The 16,213-nt window shown below is 37.6% G+C and overlaps 1 protein-coding gene across 2 annotated transcripts in view; it reads right to left on the reverse strand.

Annotated features, from left to right (window-relative positions):
• Window positions 1–16,213, reverse strand: part of MAN1A1 (mannosidase alpha class 1A member 1) — a 149,743-nt gene that overhangs the window by 94,961 nt on the left and 38,569 nt on the right. For both annotated transcript variants that reach the window (XM_069805137.1, XM_069805138.1), the window contains exons 2-3: window positions 15,602–15,698; window positions 5,386–5,501 (exon numbers count right to left, since the gene is read on the reverse strand). In XM_069805137.1, the coding sequence (XP_069661238.1) occupies window positions 5,386–5,501; window positions 15,602–15,698 (213 nt within the window). The remainder of the gene's footprint in view (window positions 1–5,385; window positions 5,502–15,601; window positions 15,699–16,213) is intronic.

Consider the following 16,213-nt stretch of genomic DNA (forward strand, 5'->3'; position numbering starts at 1 on the left):
ACAAGGGAAACAACTACAGCAACCTTTTTATTGCAAGTGTCAAAGGCTGGTTATTGCATAACATGCTATTTAACCTCACTGAAGTCCCCACATGGCAAACTGCAAGATCTTAAACAGGAACAAAAATAAAGTGTTACTTGAAGGCATTAACGAACTCTCACAGCAAAAGAACTGCATTTAATAACAAATTTGCAGGATCTCCTTTTAGCCCATCAAAATAATTTCTTATTCATAATCAAAACAAAATCAAGTCACTTTGAAGTCTGACATTTGGAGTGCACTAACAAGTTATGTGGCAAACTAGTAAACAAATAGTCCCACAAACTAAAGAACCATTTTCAACTGCTGTCTTAAGCTTCCTCATAGACCCATTATACATTTACTTGAAGTCCATTTACTCACACCTCCCACATGCCTTTTTTTTTTTTCTAAATAGGAAAGCCATTCTGTTGCAAATTGTTATATTAGGAAACTTTCTGATTTTCTCACTTAAAGAGAAAAAACACCAAGAAGAGAGCACCAAAAAACCATCTGCCTCCAAGCGAAAACATTAGGTTATAGACTGTTAATTATAACTACAAGTCAATCGTAATACCTACAGTTTGACAGTAGTAGGATCTAAATTTGTAAATGTTCTTATGTAAATGAAACTTTTAAAAGTTCGAAATAAACAATCTGGATTCTAAAAGTCTGTCCTGTTACTGACTGCCACACCACAGACAGATTTGAGCTAAAAGATAAATGCTGGAAGCATTATTAATTAGATTCAAATAATATTTGCTATTCTGGGATCTTGGAAACGGGGTATGTTAATCTATACACGGCAGTAGAGATAAACATCATTTCAAGTTTCTATACTTTTTCCACTCTTTTCTAGTTCCCCAAATAGTAGACACATTACACGCAAAACTTCTACATTTAAAGAAGCTGTGTGTGCAGCTTCATGCAAAGACACTCAAATTTGCAAAGCTAAGTAAAAAGACAGAAGTCAGAACTGGTAAGTAAGCCTTCAAGCTTCAGGGTGGCTTATAGAATCGGGTACAGTGACTGACTGACCTCTGTAAACAGCTTTTCTTACGAGTGCTAGCAGGACACAAGACTGAATGTATCCCTGCCATCTTACTCATTCCCTTCTCTTCATGCAGTTCCTCAACTCATTTGGTACCCATCTTCAAGAGCAAATAATGAAACAGCAACTCTTTCCGAGGTTGACCCATCCTGTGCAGTTAACAAGGGAAGGTATCTGTGATGAGGCAGGTAATGCACGATGAGCCAGTGCTCGCACAAAATGTCAACTGAAGTCAACTAAATTACATCCACGTAGATAGAGCTATTGCACAGACTGCTGCCACGTTCACCTCACCGAGCAATCATAACCTCCTGCCATCCTTCATTTTGACCAAAAATAGAGAGGGATGAGGCAAACAAAGCAAAATCCACTAGTAACCAACAGGAACGTTATTTTAGCTTGAATCCAAATTCACCTTTGAGGTATCTTCTGGTAAAAGAAACCATTTTCCTCTTCTCCCAACAAGCACTTTGCTTCCTGCTCTGCACCTTGTTCCCACTCTGGTCCTGCCTGACTACACCCACACCAGACGGCTGACCAGTGGGTCAGGGCATGAATTCAAGCACCTTCCCACATACCATTTAATTGTTAGCACCTTCTGGTATGGTTTGGGCCCCTGTTGTTCCAGCCACAGAATGGCCAGCCACGCTTTAGGACACGACGTAGGCCAAGGGCTGTTCCCAGTATGCAGCATGGGCAAGACTGTCCTTTTGCGGGAAAGGAGTTGAGCAGGGCTGAAGAAGAGGGGACGGGTCAGTCAGTCTCTCACCCTAAAGAAGCTGGGGTGTGCCTGGGTGTAGAAGCGAAGCACCATCAATCCCAATACTTAACAGCTCCCAACCCTTCGCTGCCGCGCCACGTGGCTCAGCTCCTGCACCGCTACTGCCCAACTCCTGACCCTTGCGTCCATCTCGTTCGGATCCCTCTTCCAATCTCTCTTCCCAAGGACGGATCCACTGAGGTTCACCCTTCACGCTGCAGAGACCGATAGCTTTTGCCTCCCCAGCGTAAAGCAGAAGTTGGGTGGTGGTACAGAAACTCTTTCAGGAAGCTACGAATGCTCCGTCTGTGTGCAGGTTCTAAAGCAAATGGCGAAAAAATAAAACCAGAGAAGCACGCAGCAGCGCGTAGCTGTAGCTAGGGAAGAGCCAATCTCCCCAGTGATCCCACAAAAGACTGGCTCCTTTTTCCTCTGTGGCAACGCATGGATATAGAACCCGGCCCAGTGCAGCCTTGGGCAGGGCCAGGCGCGAGCACCGCGAAAAGGGTGCGCAGGCCGCAGCCTGTGTGGGGACGTCACGCCAAATCCTCAGCTATATTAACGGAAGAGCAAAGGTGAAGGGATTGAATGGAAAACAGAGCACATGTCCATGACGCAAAGACCATGGATTTAGCCACGGCAAACATCGACTCTTTCCAAAGGTACAAGTATGACTAAATGTCTTAAAATATTGACAGAATCGGAAAATGCAACTTAATTCCTGAAAGACCACTCAGTTTGGCTGAAACTTCAGCAAGGGATCAAATAGGAGGAATTTCAGCAGTTGTGAGAGGAAAAAAACCACCCATTGCAGCGTGGATATCTCAGTTATAAAATCACAGGGCTACCAGCTCCAGCTATAATAAAAATAGCCTAAGCATGTTACACTCCAAAAGGGGAAGCTTCCAAACTTGTCTACTCACAAGCTTACCAAAATTCACAAGTTTGCCGAGAAAAGTGGCATTTACTTACCTAGAAGTTTCCTTCAAAATCAAAACAGTTTGCTTTCTTCAGAAGGTAAACAAGAGTAACCCTGACAACTAATTCATTAAATTGAGGGACTGAAATCTAACACATGAAGAGATGATGCCATTTCCCATTAAGTCATCTTTATTCCATAAATCCTTTTATGTGGATAAACTAGTGCCTACTTTACAAAGTGACATTTGGAAACTTTTATGATCAGGTGATGAGAATGATCAAGTGCTGGCCAAATAGTTCAACATGTACAATGAGTATCTGACTGACATATTACAAACTTCTAGAGAGGGAAACTTGCTTTATCCAGCTGCATTGATGTAGAACATAAGGAGAAAAGATTCTGCTGCAGAATACATTCACAGCTATTTTGTAAAGGACATCTTAAAGAAAACTGAAGACTTAAAAAGCATAGTTCTAAGATTAAATGGAGAGAAAAACTAATCCTTTTTATACAAATAAAGGTCAAACATGCTTCCTCAAAAGCTGATTAAGCAATCACTGCCCAAGAAATGACCAGAAACATCAAACAGAAACACGCTTTATACCACTCAAAAGAATAACACTTAAGGATATGTCAGGGTGTCAGCTGTTAAAAACTAAATCACTTTCATGGGAGAAAGGTTTCTAAAACAGGAGCAAGTAAGAGCGTACAAAACGTTAATGCAGAAAATGTCAAGTAATGCCTGATACATGATAAATGCTTAAACACAAAAGAGAGGGCCCTGCTGCTCTTTTTGTTAAGTAATCTCCACCTTTAAACTGTAAGATACAAATACAAAACGGCATCTGAAACTAGAACTTATATTTAAAGTGGAAAACTACACAAGTACAAGCTGAGTAGCTTCAAGCAATTCAGCCATTAAAGAACCTGACATCAGTTATTAAAGTTGGTGTTGCAGTTATTTATTTTCATTTCCTCGTTCCACTTTGGGAAAATTCATCTACTCGTTACTGATGCCAATGTAAAATTCAATTCTATATGATTATGAAGTATTACGAAAATAATTTTGTGAGGTGTCGAACCGAAGACGGCTATTTACAGGAATATCAGGAACAAGGTATTGTTCCTGATGCGTATCAGTATTATCTGTACAGGAGTTTCGGTAAACCTGCTGGATTGTTGCATTGACCAACTACTGCAATACAAAAATTCAGACATTTTGAAAGACTTCATAGCTTTTAAGCATTACTGAGAAAAAAATAAGTGCCACATAATTAACAAGAGGAGCTGAAATTGTAGGCAAGACTGTCTAGAAGTTTCCAGTACAAAGTATAACAAGATTTACGTAAAACCAAAGACTTTAGTGTTATTAATCTAAATCACTCTAGAGCGTTTCATGATGTTCCTCCAAGTGGAGCTCAGCTCTTCCTTTAAAGTGGAGTTTGCTATTTTCTGTGATGTTTTGTTCTTACATTGTTAAACACCTTAAGAATGCTAAGCTAATAAGACAGGAATTTAGTATTACAAAAATTCCTTCAGGAAAAAAAAAAAATCTTATGCACAAGATAAAGTTAGCATGTCATTCAGACATCTGACACTACTCAGAAGCACAGTTTAATATCCTGTATTTACATTATTAATGTAAACATAAATGCACACTAAATTGCTGCTTATATAAACTATATAATATCCACTTATTAACTCCTCCTTCTTAAAATAATTAATTCTCAAGCATGTAAGAGAAGCTAATTAATCCTGACTTTTGCATAATATATTAGAAAGAGTACTTTGTTTTCAGAAAGTGTATCTACCATTACACACGTCAACTACAAGAGCTTTTTAAGTGCTCAGTGTACTGTGCCTACAATGCTTTCCTACTTTACTACACTGATCAGCAGAGGTACTCCATTAGCTCTCTGTACCCAGCAATTACAATAAATAGTCTAGTCCACAAAAAAAAAAAAAAAACAAAAACCAGAACCAGGACTACTCAATTTAACTGAAGTTTTACAGAGGTTCTTGCCTGTTCAGGGCCTTTCTAAAATAAAAACTTTAATAATGAACTTTCCTTTCAGCTGCTTATTTACTAGTTAATAGGATGATCTGTATATGCAGCTGTGATGACCTGGTGCCTCACAAAACTAAAGCAGCGTAGTTTGTGCCAACAGTTCAGCCCAACTCACGGGATTCAATTTTACTAGAATACACAAATGAACTTAAATGGTAGGTATGGCGTGTAGCTTTCCCAAAACACAAGTCTAATTTGTGGAAGATTTCACAAAGTGAAAATGTAAAGTGTTTACATAACTAAAACATTACTGCTTGAAGTGTCCCAATTCTTCTACCCGAAAGAGCTAAAAAGTTTGTTGTTGACTTTACAATGGTAAATACTCTATTCCTTTTTCCCTCCTTCAGTCTAGCTTGTTACCTCCTATCTACCTAAATCTCTCAGATTGAAAAACCACATATACGCAGAGCAGTAAGTATATTATGTTTCTGCTTCCTGTCTTGTTTTATCTACCAGTGATCTAAATTCTGTAGCCTTGTATCATGCTAGCAATATTAGAACCCAGTCCTCAGTTGGCCCCTGGAGACTAAACAGAGCATTAAATGTTAATCAGCAACTCTACTTACCACATTGAAATCTAAGTTTTTTTCAACCCACTCCTTGGCTTCCTTGAACTCCTCCTTCATTTCCATGATGTATAGCGTATCAAGGGCATCCACTATTGTTGCTCCTTGAATGTTACCTGCAATACATGAAGAACCAGTGATTTACTTTCCAACAGATGGCTTTTCAGTTAGATCTAATTAAAATTAATTCTAATTTCAAAATTCAATTTCAATGAATCCAATTAAAAATTGGGTGTATAAGCATTCAAGTGGGCAACTAGTAATTCACAGCCTTAACTTTGATTCCCATGCCACAACACAACATTGTAATATTTAAGTAGTTCTTCCACTAACAAAGTTTTAAAGAACAGTTCTGACACACCGCATTTTCAGCCATGATTTTGCATTTTTAAACACCTATGGAACAGTTCACTGTAAAATGTAATTCATGAAAGACAATAAATCTCGATAAATTGAGAAATAACTGTTTCTTCCAGTTTGGAGTGAAAAAAAAATCAGTTGCTTTTTTGTTTTTATACTCAATAATGTGCATAAAGCTTTAAGAAGCTGATAAGTACTGATCACATTTCAGTAAGGAAAGCCGTTTAAGAAGTACCCTCTCTGAAAGACAATTTTTCTGATACTGTGCATCACCATGTAATCTGCACAAGAGAGCATTGGGGGAGCAAAGGCAAACTTGCACACACGTGAATTTCTCAGCTCAGGAGAGACTGCCGGACACCAGTTTTCAGTGCAAGTTCTGGTTGTCTGCAAAAGTGATATCCTTCTACCTCTGTTACAGAGACAGATAAGAGTTAGCCTTCACCTAACGCTGCAAGATGAAGTATCATCAGTATGTTCACTTTGGCATGGATTAAATGTTCATGAGCCTGTACAGAAAGGTTAATATGGAGGGTTGAGTGAGGGAGAAAAAGCCACTCAAACGACTTTCCCATGCTTCCTTCAAATTTACAATGACCTTTTCAAAACACCATTTTTTGTCTAGGAAGAATTTTAATTCCTATTTACTGAAGAGTGTCAATTTTATATTTATGAACTTGGCTCCAACAATCTTCATTATGAATAGAAGCTACTGTTAAGATATACTTTAAAGACGACCCTAGATACAAAAGTAAACACTTAAAATTACAAAATAAATTAGGCTGCAAGGAACAGAGGAAGTCATTAGATCCAATCCCTCTCCCCCAGCAGGGCTAATGACTCAGGCAGATAGCTGACTACTTATTCAGCAATTGATTGCACCGGGCAGATAACAAGACAGTAGCTACAACTAACTTTATTCGAGAACTCGATTATCATCTTGCCTCTGAAATACCTGATGAAAAAGTAAACTTAGTTTTGTAGACTTATCAAGTATCAGAAGTGGATTATATATTTAAGTAGGAAATCCCCTATTTCAGTCAACTCTTGTGTTTACCACCATCAAGGTTTTCTGCTTTCTCATGAAATGGAGAAGTGAATGGAGACCTCCATATAGCAGGATTGACATCACTTTCTTATCTTAAACTTCCAGGTAGAAAATAATTTTCCATTTGTATCATCTTACACAAAGTAATACTTGAGATTATTGTAAAAGTTACTTAGTACATTTAGCAGAACCAGATGCTCTCTCTGTTTTAGCAGCTGCTAATTGCTTATAGTATCCTTTTTGGAACGTTCCTTTCCTACTCTGAAGGAAGTAATCTATATATTTTCCCCTAAATACCCCACTAATAAAACTGCAGCCTACTTTGGTAAGAAGGACATCCTCTCTTCCCAGAGTTTATTTGGAGCTTGGCCACCCTTCTCTCATATTAAAGGAAAAGCATTCCTTTAAACTTGGCTAAGTAACTTGTATTTTTCCTGAGCTCATGAGAAAGTGAGAGTGAGTGTGGAGAACTGCTGGAGGACACGTGCTCAAGAACACCACTCCAAAGGCCCTGGAGTTGTTTAGTAACTCTGTACAACAAAAGCAGCTCCTGGTGAACTTTTACAACTGAGCTCTACTTACAGAAAAATCGTCTATAACTTGATTTGCCTGAGTAGACTGTGATAGGCTCACTGTGCAATGACATTCCTTGTGATAATCTTCTCGTAATACAGCTAACACCACCCCTGAACACTTGAGCTTTCAATTTTAAGGATTAGTACTTGAGCTGCAACTCACTACTGAGTCAGAACAAAAAGAGGAGAATCCAACCTTACTGAGGAATTGGAGTCACCCACTTCCTATGATCCCCCCCCCAAAATCTGGCCAATATGACCTGCTTAGAGCATAGACCTCTCCCTGCAGGCAGACAGGAGAAAATGGGATAATCTCAGGTAGGTCTTACTTTGTTTGAAACAACTGTTGCTATTATTCTGAAGGCTTCAGAAAAAAGAATAAAGCAATTAATGTGATAATTAAATAGTCAAGTTTGTCTTGAAGAGTTATACTTCAGAATTCTTGATAAAAGAACACAGAATGCATTTTTAAAGTGTCAGTTGAGAGGCCAGAGGTATGACTTGTGAACAACTGCAGTTTACAGTAAATTAGCCAACAGGATAATCCAAACTTAAGAGCGTTAAGGAAATGGTGTAGCTGAGCAACTCACTTATAACCAGTCAGCCAAACAAGGGATGGGGGGCGGGGAGGAAGCAAAAGGAATGCAAAGAAGTTAAATGAACATTTCTTATTATGGAATAAGACCAAATATTTCACAAGCCTATATATGCTATGCTTCTCAAAGCACACCACATAAATTATTAAATACAGTTATCATTCATGTTAGTTCCTACACAATGTTCCCAAGGAATTACACAGCAGTCATAGTCTACAAGAGGCAAAGATTATTGCTAGGTAATTACAATACACACTCATATACTCAGAATATTTGGACAGGAAGACTGTTTTGTTATACATCTAAGGTAATGCTGTATGTTTGATTAACAGTGAGCACTGGGTTACAAAAAGTGCCAGCAAAGTTGCAGTCACCATGGTAGAGTTTCATAGTTGTCCTAGGCAGGAGGAACGTATCACAAGCAATACTTGGAGCAAATCCATACACCTCAGGTAATTACAGATATATTTTGCAGACAATACAAAAATAGTATACAGTATACTCAAGGTAGAGAAAATGGACTTGAAATTCATAAAACATAAGCTTGAAGCGAGTAATTTTGATGATAAGAGATAACCAGATGTACAAGCCTACCAAAGTGAAACTTTATTAGTCTCTCCCGAAACCTCCAGACCAAGTACTCATATATGCTCCATTTTACTTCCTTTGTTGAACCTGCTTCTGTTTTTCCCTCTCCTCCTTACTAACGCTACCGTTTATTCCAATGTAAGTGATTAATAGAGAACACGCTAAATAGCCTACAAGCTATTGTAACTGAAAAGAAAGCAAAAGAAATCAGTCAACGTGAAACTTGGACTACGTGGCAGCATCTACAGAGCATCCTTTCCATTTAAACACTTGAAATCTTTATGTGATTTGGAAGGAAATAAGAAGAACCTCCTGCTAACAAGATTTGTGGATGATTAACTAAGATGACTGATTACCCAGCATTTCAGAATAGCATGATATAAAGCATAGAGCAGTCTAGATCACCTCTGGGTAATGCGTAGTGGGTCCGTTTAAACAACATGCTTTTTAATATCTAACAACGCAAAGGTATGTGCACACAAACTGGAGATTTACAGTAGAGAACACAGTAGTGCCTCAGGGGTGGGCAGGAAAAGCAGAATAAAAAAAGCCATCAGAGGATGAATAACTTTGTATGAGTTTCCAGGGTGTGACTGTAGGGAGAACTGCTATAGACGACAAACATTAGCACAGCTCTGTGATGGAGCTTATGTGGCCATATGGTTTAAGAACCACAACTGGCTGATGGCCAAACTGTTTGGAGGGTGGGCCAAGAGAAGCTTTTATTTGTCTAGTGCAGGCTTTTAGACATGGCTTATATTTTGGCCAGAAGAGTCTGAAATAGAATACAGCCAGGATGCCAGAATCAATGCATGTTGGTGCACTTAAATAGTTTGTTTACAACCTTCCTCCCATCCCTTGTATACCAAGTTTGGGGTTTGGTTCTCCAGAACATCCACATTCCTCGCCATCAAATATATTTGGAGACAGATATTTATACACACACACGTATATATGCCTACGTATATGTGAAACAGATGAAGATTTGTGATCTGGAAGCATATCATACAGAACATTACACGGAGGAAAGTTTCAGACATGTGTCCTAGTGCACTGCCTATAACAGGATGGAAGCCAGGCTCCCTACTCTTCTCAAATTCAACTGCTTTTCTTTTTCTGACTCTGTGTCATATTCTGAATGGAAGGAAACTAGCAAAGCATGCGACAAAAATGAAAGATAAGGAAAGATGAAAAATGAAGTGGCCTCAGGTCATGTTATGCATCAGCTCCCTCACCTATAATAGTTCACCGTCCAACAAGCATCATAAACTAGGACTTCTTGTTCTTGCATGACTGTGGAAGATGAGTAGAATATTGTTTTTTCTTCCAAAAAAAGTTACATTTTTGTGTCCTGATATAAACTATGAAAATTAACATAGGACATTTATATTTGTAATTTTTTTAATACGATGGAAATTCAGCACATAAAAATAATAACGGATGTCCCTTCAAATAAAGTGAAAAGGTTAAAAAATGTTTCCTCTATTATTGTCAGAAGAACTGCTCTTTAGGGCTACTTTGTACTACTGTGGAAAAGAAAATTTTATACATAGCTTTATTTGAATTGCACTCAGCCCCACCCTGATCTTAGACCGTTCATTGTTTTCAGCCAGTGAGGCAAACTTGTGTTGTCACCTTCCCGTTATTCTAAGTTGAAGAAGCTCAAGTTGAAGTCAAAGCAGATGTATTCTATGAAATCTTCCTCCAGTTTGTCATTTCAGACTGAAAATTCCAGCCAAAAATACAGAAATAAAAGCTGTCACAATTTTATCTTAATCTGGCCATTAAGAACAGTTCAGAATTTCTTAACATGGGGAGTAAGACCAGAGACTTTGTAACATTAAATATGCAAATTTGAAAACTCAATCAAGCATCCAATTTTTTCAGGTCTATATGCATATACATTGTACATAAACAACTGAGCTATGTTACTCTCAACATATTCAAGAATACGTATAGGTTTGACAAGATTAACGCTTTGATTAGAGCTGTAAGTTTTTTAGAGCATTGTTCCAAAAGCTGACTCAGATTTTAAAACAGTGTTTTCCTCTATTTAAAGTTCACTGAAAAGGTTCCTATCTGATATCATTAGCAATTTAAAGTGTCAAGAGTGATTAATTATTAAAGTGTGCTATGCCAAAATATGAAACTCTTACTCAAGTACTGGCAACCCCCCAACAACACTAACATTTTTAATTTCAGCCACTATTACCGGCTGGTAAGAGTGGGAAAAGAAACAATACTCTCAATTTTTTTTCACACGTGTAACATGAAACAATGCTGTGATAGTTCTAGAATACTCTTTTAATCTCTAGCATTTTGTACATCTGTGCATTTTAGAGACAGCTCTGGTACCTTTGTATTTACTAGAGCTCGATGAGTTTTTCCTCCATTGCTTGTTTCTTTGCTTTCCATGGAAGCCTTTGGTATCCACCACGCTTCTGGCACTCGTGCAGCTCAGCTACGTGCTTCATTATGAAACACCTTCTTTTGTTTGTTTGAACATGCCATCTACTGATTTGATATTTCCACCCCTTACAAAGGGCATTGTTCCCCCACAAGGAATAGTAAATCCTTGTTCATCCCATCTATGCCACTTTTTACGCATCTCCATATATCGTATTGAAAAGTTTTCAACCTTTACTACTTATTTTGAGTTCAAGTCCACCAGTTCTCTGTATTAACTTAGAATTCTGTTTCCTGTGCCACTATGTGCTAGTTTAAATTTCGGTATGTTAGACCTCATTTGCTATTTCAAAGTGCAATTATCATCTGTCAGGGAATCCTTTGTGGGTTCGTGGAACTGCCTGCAGTTTGCCATTGCTGTAACTACCTCGAGTAACCTGTTAGTGCTGCCAAACTGCCACTCTGGTCACTTGCTTTTCCAGCTCTGTGATAAGCGATTTGAGAGCATGGCCTCAGCAGCAATGGATTCTTGTGAGAGGCCAGTAATAACGCCCCAAAATGCTTTTTGGAAATCTAAAAAGACAACAAACTCGTCTTCATACTGACCAACTCCTTTGAATAGCAGCAGTTGTGCAGCATGACCTCCTCTCACAAATGCTATGTTGAGTCATTCATCCACATATCTGCTAATGTTATTCTTTAGATGAGTTTCTATTAATTTGGTTGGGAAAGATGTCAGGCTTACTTCCAAAGTTCAGACAACATACTGAAATCCAGAATTCCAAGGAATCCAGCAGCAACAGTGAAGAAAAACAAGATGTGGGGGGCCGGGGGGGATGTTGAAGCTTTTCAATCTAAATTAACATATTGTTTAAATACATGTACAATTCATTTTCTAGAGCTGTATTAATAAACTTACAGTTTAAAAATACACATTGTTGTACACTGCAAGTCAGTTTTGAATACCAATTTTGGCAGGCTTTAAAAATCTTCATACACCTCAATACTCTGTAGAAGAAACTACAAAAATCAGTTCAAAGTGGCAGGAATAGGATCTTGCTAAACTATAGTACTTTGGCTTTGCAGATTGTGAGTATTTATTAAATATCTCATTCTCCCCCTCCAGAAAAGGTCCTTTTTCACTTGCAGAGACTAATTATACTATGCCCACAAGTTACAGTATTATTAAACTGGCAATACCGCACAAGAAATACAGTTACAGATAATTAAAAAAGCCCTTTAGTAACACTCACTTAAGTGCAGAAAACACTTCTAGAAAGAGCTCTCTGCTAGTGCAGCAATGCTCATTAGTTTTAAAGTTAGTACAGAAGGCTTGGAGAGGAATAGCTCCTGGGTTGGGGGGCTGTGAAAAAAATTGGCAAAATTGCGATTTTGCCACTTCCACATTAGGAGGGTAGATGGATAGAGCTCTATTTTAGCAAACATTGTTGACAGTAATCTGAAACTTTAAAGGTTAAAGTATTAAAAATTAACAGCACTTACTCAGGGCCTACTTTCTACCAGGTATGGGCAGAGAACGATTACTACTCACAGCAGAAGTCACAGCAGCATAGGAGACAAGCCTTATTTTGCTAATGCACAGGTATGGTGCAAACAGATGTTTAGCTATTCCAATTCACTTGATAAGTCTAGAAATAGTTGTACACTTCACGGAATTAACTAATAAGAATGCTACAGAGACAACACAACTGATGACTTTTCACTTCTGCCTTTTCAAATAGTTGTTATTGTAACTGAATTCTTTGCAGTTGGAGTAGACTGTGAAGAGCCCACAATAATGTTAGTTACTTGCCAAGACAACATGGTAAAAGCTAAAGTGGCAAATTAAAAGGAAATCAAAACATTACATGGATGTGCTGAAAAGACTTTGCAATGGTCAGAGGCAAGTACGTGGCTTTGGCTTGAAACAAAATTATTTCAGTTTACACATAATTAACTTTTAGAGAAAGGCTGAAACATTTTTAGTGTGCACACATGAGGTGCAGAAGTTGCTTCCTCTCACATGAATATGTCTACAGACTACCAGTCTAAAGACTCCTCAGCTTATCAAATTAGAAGCAATACCACTTGAAAACAACTCTCCACTTTTGTGTCAGGAGAGCTATACTGTCTCTAACCCGTACAACATTAAGTGAGCTACAGCATTGGAACCTGCAGTTCCCCACAGTGAGGTACTGAAGTCTCCATCCCATAACAAGACACTCCCAATATATGCAAAGTACCATAACTGCACCAGTTAATGCATAGGAGGGAAAGTATTCAAAATTAAAAAGCTGGCTAATGAAATATGCTATATCTTACTGCTATTAAGACAACCAGAAACTTGTATTTTTTGCAAATTGAGACCTAGAAGCAAGAAGGAAACACAATCATGGCAAGTTGGAGATAGTCATGATGGATGACAGTGAACTGAAGGTCTTATTTGATTTCTGAAGGTTGTGAGGAGATTCGTGGGACGCTGGAGGTAACCTATTCTCAAGTAATTGAATTAAGAATTACCTTAAAAAGTAGTCAGCCATTTGCAATCTTTTTTAAAAAAAAAAAAAAAAAAAAAAAAGAACAAGAAACAAAGAAGATAAAGAAACTAAGAAACTTGTTTGTCCTTTCACACGGAAAAAAGAGGTTCAACTATTTGACACAAAAAAAAAAAAAAGAAAAAAGAAAAACCAGATCATCCTTTTATTGCTTTATGAAAAATGCGGCATTTGTTGAATTCAAACATGAAGGTACAGATCAGATCTAATGATCTGAGGACACTATTACAGAAACAAGGATTTGTTTCTTAAAAAAAAAAAAAAAAAAAAGAGAGAGAGATATTATGGATTCAGGAAAGGGTAGCTTATGAGACAGAACTGCTTGCAGATATGCTGCTCTTTAGTATTCCGTAAAGCAATTCAGCAGAAAGATACCTAATGCTTATTTTGATCTGCCACCAAGATCAATAAGAGTGAAGATGTTTCTAAGGAAATCTCCTCAGCAATAAGATCTTATACTAGATGACCATGATGAGAAAGTGGTCTGCATTTAGACTGACTCTGGCTCTTACTCCTTTAACCACAGTTTTATTTTCAAATTCAATGCTTGTCCTGTTTCACACTGAATAGTGCCTGCAGTGACTTACTCTTAAACAACATCAACAGAACTCCTGCTTAAGAATTTCACAAGTCAATACCTCTATGGCTTTTTCTGTGAATCCATGCAATATCATTAAAAACTCAAACCTTGTAAATTTTTATACCACTTCTGATTCCACATGAAACTACATTAAGCACTTTAATTTTCAAGACATCATGTGCCATTTTGTTGTCCTCCAAGAAAACATAGGAAACAGGATTGCATTAGGTAGTTCTTCAAATATTATATTAAATTGCACAACTATCAGTCATCTTAATGAAGATAATAAAAATATTTTACTTTTCAAGAAAATAGAAGAAAACAGAAGCCAGACTTAACCCTGAAGTTCACCCAAACTACTTTGGTTTCAAGCACCCAATTCATGTTTAAAGTTCAGTAACTAACTATGTAATAATCACCTAGTAAAATTGTTTATGTTTCTTCGGGTAGACAAGCAGTGCAGCAAGATCAACGTAGATGATGTATTTTCAAAATTATTTTTGTAATCACAACTGCTGTCTCTTAGCAACTTCCAAATATAGTTGAGGATTTGATAAGTGCTCTATTTAGGCTGTTTTAGGAAATGTTTCCACTTCAAACTATCTTTTCCAAACATTCAACAAAATAAGTTCCTGTTAAAATCAAAATAATGTATTGATTTTGTCTCAACTATAGAAATTAGTTCATTTTTCAGCTTTCTGTTTGGAAAACAGAAGCTATTTGAATACAAAGATTGCTGTTAAACAGTTTAATCCTTCATTTTTCTGCAAAACTGAAGATGATGACAGTTCATAGGATTGCTTTTTCATGCTTCCTCAGAATGCTGCTGTTCTTCAGCTCCTATTTATCCAGCCCTATGTCCCACTTGGACATCAAAAAAGTCTTGCCTCATTACACTGGATTTCTGCGGTGTGCTTCTCCTACTAGAACTTTTCAGCCCCATATTTGTTCTACACTCATAACAACTTGGGCGTTATTTAACCATCTCCCATGCAACATTTAGAGGTGCAAATAATGGTTATATTCATGAAAGAGAAAGCCTGATAAGGGAGCCCGACTGACATAGATTAACACATTTTTTAAGGAACAGAAATAAATTCCTGAGGACTGCAGACAGCTTCAGCTACCTTCATGACTGTAGAGTATCTTTTGTTCCTTGTACAGGGTTTCCCCCCCCACCACCACAGGTTTTGTTTCCTGCTTCCTGCTTATTGAATGTGGTGTCAATGAGTTCCAATTCATAGGAAAAATTTACGGCAGGGGAGTATTTAATGCAAAAAACTACATCTTTATCATGCAGCAATGACATGCTTCATTTATTCTCATTCAGAAGGGAATCTATAGGAGTCATTACCATCATTTACTGTTACTTTTTGTACATAACATAAGCAAGAAACACCACACTGCATGACAGAGGGTAGAAAGAACACGTTTATCACCTATAAGCTTTTCAGCTGATTTGCTGTTTTATAGTAACGTCGCTAAGCACAAAAATACACTCTACTCACCAAATAAATTGCTTGAATGTCCTTGCTTAGATATGGGTTTCAGTTCATTTAATCCCCATGCGTAACGCTTATAATTATCCCAGGCATGTTTCATCATCTGTAGGGAAACGAAAGCAGGATTGTAATGTTGATTTAGCAAGAAGCCACAGCAAATACTGACTTGAGAATATTCTCAATATTAAACACATTTAATTCAATGCTTAATTAAATTCATGTTGTATGCATTAGAACTATAAAATACTCAATGTAGAATAACAGTGGCGCTGTTTTCTGGGTCACAGTAGGATGGTTACCGTAAGAATTCCATATCTGCCCCATCCACCTCTACCGTTATCTGCATGCTTATGGTCAAGACACACTCAAAAATAACTAATTGTTAGGAAGGGAATTTATTGTGTTTTGTATTAGTTTAAGCAAGATTTTATTTCCCTTAAGTATACACCTCTGAAACTAAGGGAAGCAACATTTTTAAAGAAGTTTTTTCTCCTAGAGCAGGAATTTTTAAGGTCAAAATTAAGCTCACAGTAGTTTTCAGATTCCAGCAGAGACTTTCTCGTGTATAACTAGCTGGTTCAGACTCGGTACGGCTAATAACGGAAGGAGGAAGCTAAA

Source organism: Haliaeetus albicilla, chromosome 17 (assembly GCF_947461875.1).
Source record: "Haliaeetus albicilla chromosome 17, bHalAlb1.1, whole genome shotgun sequence".
NCBI classification, from domain to species: domain Eukaryota; kingdom Metazoa; phylum Chordata; class Aves; order Accipitriformes; family Accipitridae; genus Haliaeetus; species Haliaeetus albicilla.